We start from the raw sequence: 16598 nt of genomic DNA, 5'->3' as shown, positions 1-16598 counted from the left end.
TCTGAGACTGTCCTTGATGAGGTGAGCGATGAGGAGGGCAGCCATGACAGCGGCGATCTCGTCGAAGGCGGAGGTAGTGACGCTGGTGGTGCACATGAGGAGACCACCGCCGTTGAGGAGGAGCGCCATGCCGCTATGCGTAACAAACGCAAACTGGATCTACCTGAAGCTTTGGTGACGATGGAGACGACACTAGCAGCTGCCTTAGCCGCACCGGAGCATGCCACAGAACGTGCCAGTGTTTCGACGCAGCTCGCCAAAATTCAAAATTGAAAAGACCCAAGAGCTGATGGTAAGTGCGATTGAGGAATCAAAAAGGGTAAATGCTGCTCTGCTTGCTTTTCTTAGCAACAACACGCACCAGCAATAGGACTACATACTCTTCTCAATATATTCGTGGTAGAATTGGTCTAGATGTCCTGCCTAATATATTCGTGGTAGAATTTGTCTACATGTTCTGCCTAATATGAAACAGTTGGCGGGAACCCGGGTTCCAGCAAATGATACCGACCAAATCGCGAATTATTTATTTTTAGTCAGAGCCATCCTATCCAAATGCGAAACTACTTGTGCTGAGAACAAAGCTGCCATTTTCAGCTTGGCTTCAAACGCGGCAAGATGCAGCGACGCGGGGGAGGTTCGCAAACAACCGCCCCTCTCCGTAAACGACAGAAAGGGCCTGATCGAGAAGAAGCTGCACGTCTTCGAGCCATCGCAAAGCTAGGTGAAGATGTAGTAAAGAAGATCAGAAGCGACTGGGACTCTTGGGACACGAGCTACGGGGGCAAGGAATGGCAGCAGTCAGAGGGTGTAGTGCTTAATCTACTGCAGCAGTTATCCGATCGTGAAATCAGATCCATTCTTCCTATCGGCGGTAGTCGAGGTACGCGTCTGCGCAAAAGTTTAAAGTCTGGCGTTGAGCACTTTCACACTCGCCGTCCTGCTCAGAAGCCTTGGCACGCTTTTGGAGACGTTGCATCAGAATCGTTTAAAGCTCATTGCTCCACTTGGATTTTGGAAGATGGTTTTCCATGTCCCCATCGCCGCCCCCGACAATATTTTACGGAGGAAAATTTAACTTGGCGAACGGTACACGCTCGCTACGAGGACGATACCAAAGGAAATGATCCTGACGCGCGCACGATGAGTTACGAGCGGTTCACTCAGTATGTGCACTTCTACTATCCCGGCGTGCGCTTGACCCGAACCAAAGTGGACGAGTGCGATTGTTGCGTGCGTTTGGACATTATGTTGCAGCAGCCAGATCTTACTGACGCCGAAAAGGACGCCATCATTTTGAGGAAGAGTACCCACATCGAGGAGGCTATAGCGCAGCGGCGTTTTGTGTCTAAATTTGTGAAGGAGTTCTCGGCTCTGCATGCCCCCGAACAGGATCTACCAGAAACTATTATCCCGGACATCTTTGATTGCGATGATGACAGATCTAATGATGACAAAGTGTCTGAAGATGATATTTCTGCCATCCCGAAGCAACAACGAGTGCAAATACAAGCTGAAGACTATGGCAGCGGTATTTCGATGCCTCATTACGGCCACTCACGACCATCAGCCGACTACTTCAACAGTCCTTTGATTATCCAGAATTTCGTCGTCGCTGACATCACGAACAACATCAACCACGTATATTTCTATGATGAGCGGGCCCAAGGCAAAAACGCAGACACCCTTTGCAGCCTAAGACTACTCTATCACTTGTCGACTCTGCAAAAAAATGCGAGGAACGGCGTGCCTCCACCCGAAGTCAGCTTCAGCATTCTCAACAACTGCGTCGGACAAAACAAATCGATGATAGTGATGATGTTTTTGCTATGCTGTCAGTGGTATTTCCCTACCAGCAAGTTGTTTTGTGCTTTTTGTTGCCGGGTCATTCGCATAACATCGCTGATCGGGTTATCGCGTGGTGTCGCCGTGCCGTACACAAACAGAATGTGTACACACCCGCTGGACTTGTCGAAGAAGTCAACAAAGTCAAGAGTGTTGAGGGTGTCTTCCTCGACCACAATGATTCTTCTCGACCATTTTTCACAGGATGGGGGGACTTACTGGCAAAATATTTTACTGCACCTCCTGCTGGATACACAGCCAACTACCTGTTTGAAATTGATGAAGGGGTCTGTACTGCTCGCAAAACGGTGAATACGCCAGACGATGAGTCGATTACATTTTCTATGATTTCGCAGAGCAACCTTGCCAACATTCGAAAGGCTGTTATTGCAGAGCTGTTTGGACCAAATGTAAGAAGCATTTGGGAGGCGTCTATCGCGAGCGTCCAGCTTCCACGCCATCAAACTATGGAGCTGTCGGAGAAAAAGCAGAAATCACTGGCCGCGAAGTATTTTTCGATCCCCAAAAAGTATCTCGATTACTATCCTGCCGTGCCTGAGGCCATTCTGAATGCACCGGAAAGTGCCGATGAAGACGCTGATCATTCCACCACCGAGCGGGCAACAGCCAAGTGTCGACCCGGCCGCCCCAAGAAGAAGAAAACGAAACTTAAGGCAAACCAGCCTTCCATTCTCCAGTTCTTTTCCGCCAAACCAAAACAGACTTCGTCGTAGGGCGTACTCGAATAAGCTTACTTCATTTCAGTATACATTGACCTTACATATGTATCGGTTGTTTTGGGGGAACCGGGGTCCCGATGGGTACCCGGGTTCCCGCCAATTGTTTCATATATTCGTGGTAGAGTTTGTCTGCTGTAGCTTCTCACTTGTCGCTGGAGCAGACGGCGGCTATCACTAGCGACACTGCGGCCACCAGCGTTACTTTCCTTGGGGAGCCTCTCATCCGTCCTGCGCTTTTTTTTAATGCGTCAACAAAAGACCATCGCGTGGTCGCCAAATTAAAGCGCAAATCGCTTTAATTTGAAGAGCAAGTGAACGTCACATCGCCCAATTAAAACGCGTTTAGCTCTTTAATTTTATCACTTTTTTTACTTCGACCTGCTCCTAAACTGGTCAATTCTACTAAACTGGCCAAAACCCTTAGTGGAGGGTCCACTGCCCCCGCCCTCTAGATAAAATCGATAAATTTATCAATCACCATTATCATGGCTTGTATAGAAGCAAAGCCAGTCTTGGTTTAACCCTTTCAGGCCATCGTTAAAAAAAACGCTACCGTAGTAGGGCGGAACGATGAAGTCTTATTTATCTCGAACTCCTTTATCTATCGGTAGCGAGCGGTTGCGAGGAGCATAGCCAAGAAGCATGTCGGCGTAGAAGGACCCAACGACTAGCATTCCAGCCAGCGAACCCGTTCCAGCAACTCGGAGCTATTGTAGTGCGGACTCTAGGGGTGCAACGCCAGGATATAAGAAGACCGACCTGCGTCACTGCCAAGAGCTCTCCTGGCAGGGGAGCTAGCAGACGAGCTTCACAGAGTGCAGATAACACAGTACACTTTAAGTGTTTCATGCATTTTTAAAATGCATTAAAATGCATGAAACAGGGTATTGGACTAAGTCTACTGCGAAGCTTTGCGTCGACAGTGTGGACGACAAAGTATTTTATTAGCTGGGACGGAGCATTTTGGCTGTGATTACTACCGCGGTAAGCACATTATCATTAATATAGGAAGCGGCTAAGACGCTCATCTGTCGTAACCCCTTATTAGCTATTAATAAATAGGGCCCCGTGAAGGCTGAGATAGGAGGATTTTGGGGTGTGTTCCTCAGTTCCGCTGTTTGATTCCGTCAGATTGAGCAATCCGCCAATTGAGAAGCATTCAGCGGATTCCGCCATCCGCTAGACGGGATGAGGAACACGTCCACCGGCATCTGCTACCCTCCAAATTGCACTGTAAAATTACATTAGACCACGTGTATTATGGGATAGAGTGTATGCAATTAGAGGTTCACTTAGTTGCCTTTACTTTGACCTAAGCTTACGTCAAGTCCTCCGCCAAGCCCTTGTTTGCCAAAAGGCTTCGAGCACTCGGATCGTTGCTGGACTGCAATACTCACTGTCATATCTACCGCGTGTTGTGCGCTGTCTTTGCTCTTCACCCTCGTTTGCCGGGGCACTTCCCTTCGTCTTCTCCTCCTCGTTGTACTTACTGAGTGCCTAGGCCCCTGCAGTAGTCGCCTTGCTTGCTTGCTTTGCCCGCAAGTTTACTGAATGCAGTCAGTCTTCCCTGTACGGCAAACTGTAAGGGGCTATGAAATCAAAGTGCCAGATCAGCAGTGCATTTTTACAGCATAAGCTCAGAACACATCCTTATCACAATAAGCTGATGCAATTGCGTGCGTAAAGCGAAATCGTTGAGCTACACTTCCTAACGACGACCTGTCGTCAAGACAGCACGTAAGCAGGTCAGTTGGCCACTGCTTTGGTGTAGGGGACTCGATCTTGCTCGTGACTCGTGAGCAGGACTCGCCAATACTCTGAATACAGCTGCTACTTCCAGTGACGTTACGACATAACTTACTGACACTAACAATTCAAACGAAAGGATGTCGGTATGCCCATCAGCGTAGGAAGTTGGGGTATCTTACAACAAACTAACAAAATGTCTTTCATCAGCACCGCAAATTGTGATTCACAACGGGCGAACGCTCCAAAATTTATTGAGGACGAGTCTGTGGGAGTCAACTACTCACTATCCAGCTCCACAGTGTCCGTCAACTTTAAACCGTCTGCGGCTACGTCTACTGGTGCCTACGGTGCATGACGCGGGATCTGGAAACAGCGAGATGCTTCCGAGCGAGGACAAGCCTCAATGACTAACGATAACGCAGATCCCTTCACGCTACATTTGCGGATGGTGCCTAAACGCATCTAAACGTAAAAGGCTGTATTTGATAGTGTAGGAGGTGCATGTAGAAGTTTAGTAGCTGGCCGCTTGTCAAGAGGCCTGTCGTACTTGAGATCGCCGTCAGACTACTTGCTGTCGGCGTGGTCCATGTCCGCCGTGTGCTCGTCGTCGTGCTCGTTTTGGTCTCGTCGTCCTCGATGAACTTGCTGTGCTCCTTGGTGTAGTGGGCCTACTTTGGCTCACTACTTTAGCTTACACGTGTGCGCGTGTATGTGAGGAAGCGTAGCTTAGTTTAAATTAGAGTTAATTATACTCGGGCCTCCGAGTATAGATTAATCTAAATAAACGATCCAAATAATGTTTTTAGGTTAAAATGATTCTTAGACGGAACTCGTTAGACAAATGTCAGACAGCACAATATATATTATGTTTGATAGGTAGTGTTGAGCTAAGGCGTTTTGGCAGGCTGTGTTGGTCGCATTAGCGAACGTTCGGCGCAAGACACAGAGCTCTTCGGTGCTTCCCCTACTGATTGCAAGTGCCGACATGTGCTAGGCCCCGGCGACGTGCAAGCTCCTTCTGGCGTCATGGCCCCGGCGACGTGCAAGACGCTGCTGGTGGCGACCGCGCCGCGCCCGCGCAGTTACTTCAGCAACGTTTGCCAGGTAAGCACCATCATCATCGATAGCCCAAACACACGCGCCACTTCGCGCCCATCAAGACCACGGCTCGCTCAGGAGAACAGGACAAGGACGGCTAGCGCAGCCACAAGAATGTGCACATCGAGGACCTCAAGCTGCGCGCGAAGGTGACCGAGAAGCTGCGCGTGGCACAAGAGCTGCTCGTGTTCACGATCACCTCCGAAGAGCACCACACGCACGGACATCGTGGGGCTCAAGGGCGCGCTGGTCAAGACCGAGTTATCATTGCTCCCCATGCCCCTATTCAGCAATCAACGAGGCTATACACGAGCTGAGCAGCAATGAGCAGTTGGTAATATCATATGCAAATAACGTGGTTCTCATAAGCGCGTCATGATTGTTCTCATTGCTATGGATCATCATTAGTTGACTGTTCTTTTTGCTTTTTTTCGCAGTAGCTTTCCTACTGTCGCCCAGCTGAGTTGCCCACGACGGCGTTTTCGTGAGTGTTCCGTAATATCGTCCACGGTGACGCTATCCGCACAGGCTAAGAAGACTTGAGTCGCTGCGTCGATGGACTGGCCAAGTTGAAGCAGATTTTTAGATGCGGCATCATTCTCGATCTTGCGCATGAGAAAGCGGAGCTGGCTTAGGCTCTTTTGTAGAATTCGACTAGGCATATCGCGGCCGACAAGAATGCGGAGAGGTGGAACTTGCTTGGCCTTATTTCCACACATCCAAAGCACCCATGCATGACGAACAGAGCAGTCAGGGATCCCAAAATCAGCAGGCACGCGACGGAATTTGCCACCCCAGAAGTGGCACATCTGGCGCTCGGCCTCTGCACCACTAGCCAGCAACACCGGTATCACGAAGGCATGCCCTAATAGCGTCATTCAGCCCGTCGTAAGTAACTGTCCCTGCTCCGATAGCCCTCTTCTCCAGCTCTGATATGATGTCCTGGACAGTATCAAGCCGCGTAGCTTCGCTACTGCCGCAAAGTCCAGAGGGACAATACGGCGATCCTGGGTGACGAGGGCCTTGATCGTAGTGCGCAGCTGCTGCAGGCTTCCGTCAGCCGTATTACCGAGGGCTTCGAGAAATGGCTGGGGTGCGAGGTGCGGCTTGTTGCGGACAAGCCAAGCGAGGAAACGGCAGTACGAGTTCTGGTACGTGGCGCGTGAGCGTGCGGTGACGGTATTGTCGCGAATCTCGCGCACGGTGGTCTCTAACTTCTCCCAACCATGGCCTTCCATTCTGGTTCGACAAGTATCTGACTTCTTCTGTGCGAATTGCGGTTTGCTCCCTGGTCACACACTCAAACAGGGAGACGAATTGAGACCACGGAAAATGTCTGACCTTGTGTCTAACCAAAGTATCAATGTGGACCACATTGTCGTACTAATTTTGGGGAATGAGAACTGCTATTTTTGTTTTATGTTTCTGACTTCCTCTAAATGTAATATTCTAAGATAGGAATCTGCCAACGGCTGGTTGGCAGAATTCCAATGCTATGCATGTCGCTCATTGGCTAAGAGATGCTGCTCTCAGCCAATAGGAATCCTAAGTCTCTATGGACCACCCGTCGTGGTGGTCGTAAATGTATGTAGCCTTTGGTGTATCTACACCAAGGTCGAGGAAGTCTTTCGAACCCCTAACAGACGTCGTGTCTGTTAGAGTTACAAGTGACTGTAGCCACTTGTGCGTGTAACCCTGTTACACCATCCCCCCCTCAAGGTTAGACGCGCCGAGTCACGGCACGTCAATCAGGAAATTGACCATTCGTCAATTCTTCACGTTGGGAGAAAGAAAACTCGAGCTCATTCCGCAATGAGCTCGCCGCAGAAGAAGACCGTCGCCGCAACAGAGGGTAACCTCTCTGTTGCTCAGTACCATGAGCGCCAGCAGGCAAAGCGCGACGCGCTCGCTGCAAAGGCCGCGTCGGGGACAACCCAGTCGGAGATTGTCCTCGAAGGTTCCTCTGTAGTCAGTGACGCCGTTGACTACGAGAGTGACGACGTAGAGATGGAAGAGGGCGAAGCCTCTTCCAACAAGCGCAAGGAGTCTATCGACAGTGATAGTCTCGACCCGCATGCCGGGTCGAGACGCTCTCGTGAAGGAGACGATTCGGACGCTTCAAGCTCGAAGCGTTCGCGCGGCGAGACCGAAACTCCGCTCTCCGCTGCTGGGGCCTTAAGCTCCCCGCGTGAGGTGGCGTCTTCAAGTTCTCTGCGCGCTGCTCAGGCAGCGCGCGATCCGTGGATGCTGTCTGCGTCAGAGATCTGTGCCTCCAAATTCCGCTGTACGTATGCAGCGGGATCCACGATGATGCTGTGGCGGAGGAGCAGCATTTTGATCCGTTAACGAATCAAAGGCGCGATTACTATATCGGACTCTTTCACGAGCTCCGATACTTCTCCAGCAAGAAGACCTCTTCTCGCAGCAAAGTGCCTGAGTGGCAGGCACTTTGTCAAAGTTGGAATGCTTTTGTTGAGAACTTCAACAAGAAGCCGGTTGCTTACCGTGAGCGGGTTAAGCATGCCCGTGAGCGCTTCGAGACATTCTCGACGCGCGGGAGGCTGGAGCAGCTCCACAGATCCTCTGTGGACGCTGGTATTCCATGCGCTGTGCCCGAAGGCCATCAGTGCACGGTGCGGTGCGCTTGAGCGACCGCGACCTAAACGGGTACACGATGATTCGTGTACCTGAGAGTCTCAAGGATCTCCGTGCCAAGTTCTTGGCACGCGAGGAACGCGACGATCGTGGGACCTCGGGCGCTGTAGGTGACACAGCGCTCGCACTACCTTCGCGTCGGCAGCTTCGTACGCCCTCACCATTTCCGGAACGTCCTGCAGCAGGACGTCCCGTGGCTCCCATGTATCTTGGTGGGACGGAAACCCTCTCCAACGAATACGATAACGAACCGGCTGCCGGTTCGTTTTCGGGATACTATGGTTCACAATACGCTCAACAATCCAGTGTGTTGAGCCGCGGGCGTCGCGGATCGGAGGCGGCGGTGGTGGGAACACGCCCCGGGTATGGTCAACCAGGGGTTGACCTTGGCCCGACGCTCGAGGAGCGGGTCGCTGCTGTGGAACAGCGTCAAAGCCGGGAGTTCGCCGCTCTGATGCAGGAGGTGGCGATCCTGAGGGCTCAAGTCGCTCAGGCCTCGCAGACCGCATCGGACATCTCTGTCGACGTGGGAGGTCGCATCGCACGCTTGGCCCAGCGCGTTTACGCGCTGGAGCAGAGGTTCGCTCCCGCTGGGGCTTCCGCTTCGGGCCAGCCGAGCTAGGTGGCTCGTGCGGCAGGTATGGCTTCAGCCGCCCGACGTAAAAGGTCGGATGGAAGCGCATGCTAGATGGAATATCTAGCGTGTAGGCGTTGCCATGCCGTACCAACACCGTGAACGGCCCGATGAAGCGCGGAGCGAGCTTGCTCGCCCCGGAGTCGGAAACTGCATGTTTAGGCAGGTTTTGAGTTGCTAACAAGACCAATGAATCCTTCTTGAATTCATTAGTGTTGCCCCTACCAACATTGTCTGCGTTCAGCTTCTGTCGACCGACAGAAGCTGCGATAGCGTCTTGGACAAACCGAATGACGGCTTGTCTGCGCTGCACGAGTTGATTGCGTCCAAGCTGAACTCGTTCAGCTCGTTTCTTGCAGTAGGCCCGGCCTCTGCGTTCGTCTTTGCGGTGTCTGTGCCCTGCACAGACCCGTTCTTCTTCTTCTTCTTCTTGCTCTTGTCGACGTCTGTGGAGGGCACAGACGCGTGCTTCTTCTTCTTGTTGCGCGTAGTCGCGGCTGACACTATGCAAGTGTCAGCAGCATTCTGCGACTGCTGCGTTGCAGTCGTAGATCCTCCCCCACTTAAGGAAGGAGCCACCATCCCGAGTAGACTCGGGAGGCGTGGGTGCCTGATGGCATTCACGTAGAACGGTGTATGCCCGGTCGAGGCATGCACCGAGTTGTTGATGGCGAACTCCGCCATCGGCATGCACTCGCTCCAGTGCTGGAACGAGTGAGCGTAGCTCTTAAGCACGTCTACAAGCACGCGGTTCACGCGCTCGGTCTGCCCGTCCGTCTGCGGATAGTCCGCAGTCGACATCGAAAGTTGACTCCCAAGAAGTGTAAACATTTCTTGCCAAAGGTGTGCAGTGAAGCGCGGGTCCCGATCCGACACAATGTCGATCGGCATGCCATGGTGTTTGAACACCATGTCAACGAACAGACGCGCCGTCTGCTTCGCAGTCACTTCAGCGGGTACCGCAGCAAAATGTACCATCTTGCTGAAGCGGTCAACAAAGACCACAACGCCCGTGTTCCCCTGGCTGTCCGGGGGAAGACCGAACACGAAGTCCAAAGACATGGACTGCCAACACTTTCGTGGAGTTGGTATTGACTGCAAGGGAGCCTGCGCGAAAGGCGCAGGCTTCACACGTTGACAAACCTCGCAAGCACGGACGTACTTGCGCACCCATTTGTACTGGTGGGCCCAGTAGAAGTCTCGCGTGAGAAGAAGGTATGTCTTCTCACGGCCCGGATGCCCGCAGTCGGTGCATCGTGATACTCGTACATGATCCTGAGTCGCAGGTCATGGTCATTGGGCACGACAACGCGGACCGCGTTGTCGTCGACTGCACTATAGAGTAATAACCCGTCGTGCACCCGGTAACTGTGTGCACGAGCACGAAGATGCTTCGGCAGCTTCTGACGAGCATGGTCAGAAGGCGCTGAGCCGTAGGCCAGCAAGAGCTTCGCGTCCGCGTCGTGCGCGTACGCGACCTTCACGTCGTCCAACAGTGACGACGTTGGGGTGCTCGATCGCATGGCGTCAATGGCATTGACGTCGGCATCAGTCGTGGCGTAGTCAGGTCGACGCGAGAGCGCGTCGGCCACCACATTGAGTCTTCCGGGTTTGTACTCAACCCGGAAGTTATACTCTGCGAAGAATGAGAGCCATCTCGCCATCCGTTGCGAGATGTGCGGCGACTTCACAGCCGTCCGCAGTGACGCGTGGTCCGTATAGACCACGAACGGTTTGCTTCCGAGTAGATACACTCGGAACTTCACGAGTGCGTACTTCATGGCAAGGAGTTCCTTGTCATGTACCGGGTAGTTGCGCTCAGCTGGCTTCAGCTGACGCGATTGGTAGTAGACGACACGATCACGACCCTCGTGATCGTGCTGCATCAACGCACATCCGATTGCGAAGTCGGATGCGTCACACACAACGTGGAATGGGCGATCTTGGTTGGCCACCGCCAAGATCGGCGCCTCAGTCAAGCCCCGCTTGACTGCATCGAAGGCCTGCTGACACTCAGCAGCCCAAACCCACTCGGCGTCCTTCTTCAGGAGCTGTGACAGCGGGCGTATCATGCCCGCGTAGTCCTTCACGTACTTGCACAAGTACGTGACCAAGCCAAGGAACTGCCGCAGTTCCTTGACGTTCGACGGCGTCGGCCACTCATTGATCACTCTGACCTTCTCAGGGTCAGGGCGGACACCGTTCTTCCCAACGAGACACCCGAGCACGGGTATCTCGCTCGCCCCGAAGATGCACTTCTTCAGGTTCGCATAGAGCTTGTGCTTGCGCATAAGCGCAAGCAGCTTCCGGAGATGCACCTTGTGCATCTCAACATCGCTCATCTCGTCCGCAGCCCGGCTGTGGACGAACACATCGCCGAAGTAGCTCGGTGCGAAGTCGCGCACCGAGCGCAACAAGTGCGTCACGCACCTGTTGAAGGTCGCAGGGGCGTTCTTCAGACCCTGCGGCATCACTAGCCACTCCCAGAGCATGCCGCTCGGCGTGCTCACAGCCGTGAGAGGGATATCGCTCTCACGCATGAGGATCTGATAGAACCCATCGCGCAGATCAAGAGCACTGTATATAGTGCTCCTGGCCATCGAATCGATGATGACATCTTTTCGCGGTATCGGTGTCTGCGCCGGTATCGTCGCATCGTTCAGCTTGTTATACGCATGAACGATGCGTCAGCCGCCCTGTGGTTTCTTGACACAGAACGTCGGAGCACTGTGCGGGGATTTCGATTCCCGCACTTGTCCAGCTTTGCGACGACTTCGAAGAAGTCGTCGATCGCTTTGACCTGCTCTCGCGGCAGTGGCCACTGCCGGTGACACAGTACTTCGTGCCCGGCACGAAATCAATCTCGTGCTGGATTCCCTTGTCCTGCGGAAGCTCCGCAGGAATCTCTTCCGGAAGTACGTCCGCGTACTCCCGTAAGATCTCGTAGTAGGGACTCGTCTTCAACGAGTCCCAGCTCTGCTCTTCAAAGCGCTCCTTCTTCATCTTTGCACTGAGAGTGTCTTCACTCTCAGTGGTGGTCTCCATGAAGAACTGCCTCAGTTCTTCATTCTCGCTCTTCGTTCTCTCGGCGTCCGAGAGAATGCATATTTGCTCGATGCGTCCATCGTGCAAGTCACGCGCGAAGCGCTTCCAGCTCATGACTGGAAGCGAAGTCAACTCCGACGCTTCGTCGGAGGGTTAGCGAGAGTCATCTCCCTGTACCGGAACCCGGCACAGGTACGCGTCAAGACGTTCAACGTCTCGACGTCCGGCTTCTCAGCCTCCGTCTGCCCGGCAGACATTCCTTGTAGCGTCTCGACCCCAGGCCGAGACTTGCGCAGCGACCTTCGCATGCGCCGTCTTCTTGTTTTGCGGAGCCCGGCTCCGCTTGGTTCTTGACCTCGTCCAGGCCCAGCCATGGACGGGTGTTCCTCTTCAATACCGCCGGCGGGTTCATCCCGCGGGCGAGCGACTTCAAGCCCGGCTTGGTCGCCCGGCGCTTCGTCGTGCAGCCCGGCTGCATGACAGCATGCAAGTTTTTCCGGTGCGGAACGTTTGCAACCGTCCGCACCGCCTGCAGCGTCGGCTTCCGGAGCCGACACGCCATCTTCACCTCGACGCCTGTTATTGGCGGAGCCCTCCATTACGGAGGGTGCGTCGGCTCCCCGAGCCGACGAATCAAATTCACCCAAGCCATCGACTCCCGGAGTCGACGGCGTTACGTCACCTTGGCTCTTATTATTGGCCAGACCTGATCCAATGAGCTTCGCGTCAGCCTCCACGGCTGAGGCGTGTGACTCGTCTGTGTCATCCGTGCCCCTTGAGGTTGGAGACTCTTCCTGATTCGCTGAAAAGCGGGTGTCGATCTCCGAGATCAACACATTTTCTCCTTCAGCCGTCGGCGGCGACGCCGACGCTTGCTGCTCTTGCTCGCGTGCGCCCAGGGCGCTCCTGGACAGCGGCATTAGGCGCTGTCTCGAGTGGGGAGTCGCGCGCACCTGTCGGTGCGTGCGTAGCGGCAACAGGGCCATCGCTCACTGTTCCGCTGTCGCGACCGAAGCGCACGAGAGTGCGCTTCTCCCAATCGATGACCGGACCATGCCGTGCAAGCCACGGCATGCCCAATACAATGTCAAACTTATCGTCCAGATCCAGGACGATAAAGGTCTCGACAAACTCTTGATCTTCGTACGTGACGCGCACGCGTACCATGCGCTTCTCGGTCTTCACGACGGCACCCGTTGCCAGTCGTACTTCCAACATACTTCGAGGTATCTTTAAATCCTCGAAGTCAAGCCTTGATAGACTTCGCAGTCGAACAAAGTTCTTCGACGCGCCAGAATCTACCAAAGCACGTAGAGAGCCACTTGCTCTCATCGAGTCCACATTCAGGATGACAAGGTCAGGCTTGTCATCTTGGTTCTTGCAGTGAGAATGAACCTCACTGGGGGCTGCAGTCCTCAGTGTCGCGTGTCCAAGGTCGACACGCGGAACTGCATTACCAGTAGGGCGCCCCGCGCCTACTGGCGTCCATCGTTTTTTGTTTGGTTGCGACGGTGCCCGGCACCGCCGCGATAGCCACCCTGCTGGTACACGGGGGCCGTGCACTCCCGAGCAAAGTGACCGACTCTACCACAACGGTAGCATCGCACATTGTTTCCCTGCGACTGCTGGGGTCCAGCAGTTGCAGCACTCGAGAGGTCCATGGGTTCTGGGCCTCCCGTCCTCACTACCGGGCGTGGCTGTGGCCTGGGCACATGTGCATGCAGCTTAGCCTACCGCAGGCTAGTCTCCTCCTGCATTGCAAGAGTAATTGCAGCTTCGAGAGTATTCGGATACTCACGGAAGAGATAGGTCTTCACAGGCCCATCTCTCAGCCCCTTCATGAACGTGACGACCTTGGTCGCCTCGTCGATCGGATTGGTCACGATGTTCGAGACCAAGTACCGTGCTCTCTGAGCGTAAACATGGACATCATGCTTGCCCTGCTGCAGGTCGAGGAACTCCGCCCTCGACCCGAACTCGTTTTGCAGTGGCTCAAACGCTTGTCTGAGCTCTTCCTTGAAACCCTCGTACGTGCTAAAGCACGTAGGATCCGAGAGTCGGCGTTCATACGCCCAACTTCTTGCACGTCCGCCAAGACATGACATGGTGAACGCGACCTTCGACAACGGGTCGACGATGCGTCGAGCCGCAATGGCAGTGTCGAGTTCGACAAGCCAACGGAGGAGAGGCTCGCCCTCTCTTCCAACGTAATTGCTCACGCTGAGCTTCAGCGATTGCGCGCGCGGTGTCGTCCCCGACGACACCGTGGTAGACGAAGCAGCATCTCGCTGCTCCCTCATGATGAATCCCAGAGCAACACCATGTTGCTCTGTCGGCGTTAGCGTACGCAGCATCGTAGCTACAGCCGCCTCACCAATGACTGTTGACAGTCGTTGGAGAGCTTCCCACACTGGGTCCGACAGGTGGGGACAGACAGCGCGTGCATCGTGAGTTACAGGCGTAGTGGAGCTTTCCATGGACACCTCCGTATCCATGGGAAGGTTCTCAGCTCCGCGTTCGTGCGGTGACGTACGAACTCAGGTAGTCGGTCGTTGGACGGACTACAAAGTGCTACCAGGTGTAGTGGACCTACTTTGGCTCACTACTTTAGCTTACACGTGTGCGCGTGTATGTGAGGAAGCGTAGCTTAGTTTAAATTAGAGTTAATTATACTCGGGCCTTCGAGTATAGATTAATCTAAATAAACGATCCAGATAATGTTTTTGGGTTAAAATGAGAACTGCTATTTTTGTTTTATGTTTCTGACTTCCTCTAAATGTAATATTCTAAGATAGGAATCTGCCAACGGCTGGTTGGCAGAATTCCAATGCTATGCATGTCGCTCATTGGCTAAGAGATGCTGCCCTCAGCCAATAGGAATCCTAAGTCTCTATGGACCACCCGTCGTGGTGGTCGTAAATGTATGTAGCCTTTGGTGTATCTACACCAAGGTCGAGGAAGTCTTTCGAACCCCTAACAGACGTCGTGTCTGTTAGAGTTACAAGTGACTGTAGCCACTTGTGCGTGTAACCCTGTTACACTTGGTCTCTCCGCCGTCGCTATAGTTGCCGCCATCCTTGCTCTCTGCGTATCTGTCGTAGTGATCGCTTGACCACGACGCGACGCATTCTTCTACCATAGGTCTACGAAGGTCTTGCTGAAGTCCCTGATCGCTAAGCCGGGGCACGTGACCTGGCCAAGTTGCTCCTTACTTTGGCGGATGAGGCTTGATCGAGCTAGTGACTCGTGTGCAGTAGCTAACCGTGCTAAGGTTTCGACAATTTTTTCGCCGGTTGAAAATCGCTTAGACATTGTACCCGTTGGTTTCGATTCGGCACGCGTCTGCACCTCGGCACGCGTCTCTTCCACGTCGGCATCGTTGTGGTGTTGGTGGTGTCAGTATCGCTGGCGTCGCTATCGTCGCTCGCGCCACTGGACAAGTCTTCTGCTAGGGGGGTTTGGTGTCAATGTCTGTGCTCTAGGTAGTGTCAATTGCCTTGCCGTCATATGTGCTGCTAATGCTCCTGTCGCCGCGCCCGGCGAGAAAAGCGTGTCGAGTTGTCGATACATGAACCGTGGGCGCGTCTGAAATTCCCTGGCTTGAGGGTGAACCGCGATCTACAAGAGCAGGTCGGTATGGTTCAAGCATCGTTCGTTGTTCACAATTTCATTCGTTCGCATAATGATCCGTTTGCCGATGCTGAAGCGACAGCACGAAGAAGAGAGGCTGAAGAAGAGGACAGTGCCGGCGACGAGGACACCAACGAGTCCGACCAGGTAGCGATGACAGAACTACGCGATCACATCGCCTCAGAGGTGTGACGCGACTACTGGACGGATGGAGAAGTCGTAGTGTAGCCTACACTACACTGTGTAGGAAAGCTATGCAAAGGCATACTACGTAGTTCTTTACAACTCCTGCTTCATCGCACTGACCGGCACAATGAGATACCGCCGTTGGCGTAGAGCGAGTAGGATGGCGAAGTCAAACAGCCTGAAGTGCTGGCCATTGATGATTCACAAAAAAGATAAATATGCACTTTTACGGATGGCTTCTGGTCAATCCGCCAAACGAGAGGGCTGTCCGCCCAAATTCGGGAGGATTAAATCCGCTGAATATCCGCCAAAAAGATGCCTCTTGTGTTCCTCAAACGCAACAGCGGATTGTATAATCCGCCAAAACGTACATATCCGCCAAAACGACCCAAATCCGCTGAAATTCCTGTCTGAGGAACACACCCTTGGTACCCCCCTTAATTTTTATTGATTACTTTCCTTATTGTGCCTTTCACAGCTGAGCCTAGCGACAGCATAATGTGGCAACGCGAAAACGCCATACATTAGTTAACAGTCGCAAAAAAGTCTGTCTTAGCGGATGATGCTCAGTATTGCAAAGTTCTACTTTAAACCAAGTTCAGGTATATTTTCAATAGATTTGTGTATTATCTAAAATAGTGAGTCTATTCGAATAAAATCTGTCTCGGAACAAATCACAGCTCCGCCTCATGCCGTAGGCTTGTAAGGATTGTGAAAACACATCCAGCCTCCTAAACATATATAATTTGAAAGGATTTGTCCATCAGTTGTGTGACCATTTTTTTCTTCTGGAGGTCGACAGCATGCGCTACGCTATCAACCCCCAGATTTTTCATGATAACGAATTCAACACAAACGACTAGAACATGCCGACTGGGCTCCCGGCTTGAATAATTTCGAGTGACCGCACTAACATTTAGCGAAGTATTGTATTATATATGGATTAGAATGCGTATCACTAAGTTCAGCCGAAGATTTTGCGAAATAGTTCATATTTATTCCGTTTTTCTGGCATG

The 16598-nt window shown here is 53.0% G+C and overlaps 6 protein-coding genes across 6 annotated transcripts; 4 read left to right on the top strand and 2 right to left on the bottom strand.

Annotated features, from left to right (window-relative positions):
• Positions 1-618: 618 nt before the first annotated feature.
• Positions 619-1302, top strand: PHYSODRAFT_513752 (hypothetical protein; the record flags this gene model as incomplete). The annotated part of the gene is made up of 1 exon (XM_009533031.1): positions 619-1302. A coding segment is annotated over one exon (684 nt), but the record flags the coding sequence as incomplete, so codon positions are not given.
• Positions 1303-1794, top strand: PHYSODRAFT_373006 (hypothetical protein; the record flags this gene model as incomplete). Its single annotated transcript, XM_009533030.1, has 2 exons — positions 1303-1460; positions 1530-1794. Coding segments are annotated over 2 exons (423 nt in total), but the record flags the coding sequence as incomplete, so codon positions are not given.
• A 35-nt stretch (positions 1795-1829) lies between these two features.
• Positions 1830-2579, top strand: PHYSODRAFT_514381 (hypothetical protein; the record flags this gene model as incomplete). Its single annotated transcript, XM_009533029.1, has 2 exons — positions 1830-1995; positions 2050-2579. 2 exons carry the CDS (start codon positions 1830-1832, stop codon positions 2577-2579), a joined length of 696 nt encoding a protein of 231 aa, XP_009531324.1.
• Positions 2580-5836: 3257 nt separating this feature from the next.
• PHYSODRAFT_514573 (hypothetical protein) lies at positions 5837-6401 on the bottom strand (the record flags this gene model as incomplete). The annotated part of the gene is made up of 2 exons (XM_009533028.1): positions 5837-6255; positions 6287-6401. Coding segments are annotated over 2 exons (534 nt in total), but the record flags the coding sequence as incomplete, so codon positions are not given.
• A 2-nt stretch (positions 6402-6403) lies between these two features.
• On the bottom strand, positions 6404-6670 carry PHYSODRAFT_450919 (hypothetical protein; the record flags this gene model as incomplete). Its single annotated transcript, XM_009533027.1, has 1 exon — positions 6404-6670. A coding segment is annotated over one exon (267 nt), but the record flags the coding sequence as incomplete, so codon positions are not given.
• Positions 6671-7244: 574 nt separating this feature from the next.
• On the top strand, positions 7245-8709 carry PHYSODRAFT_335601 (hypothetical protein; the record flags this gene model as incomplete). The annotated part of the gene is made up of 3 exons (XM_009533026.1): positions 7245-7687; positions 7729-8027; positions 8060-8709. 3 exons carry the CDS (start codon positions 7245-7247, stop codon positions 8707-8709), a joined length of 1392 nt encoding a protein of 463 aa, XP_009531321.1.
• Positions 8710-16598: the final 7889 nt, after the last annotated feature.

Source organism: Phytophthora sojae (genome assembly GCF_000149755.1).
Source record: "Phytophthora sojae unplaced genomic scaffold PHYSOscaffold_6, whole genome shotgun sequence".
Taxonomy (NCBI): domain Eukaryota; phylum Oomycota; class Peronosporomycetes; order Peronosporales; family Peronosporaceae; genus Phytophthora; species Phytophthora sojae.
The sequence above is the reverse complement of the archived record's forward strand: the minus strand, read 5'-3'. Positions and strand labels throughout refer to the sequence as shown.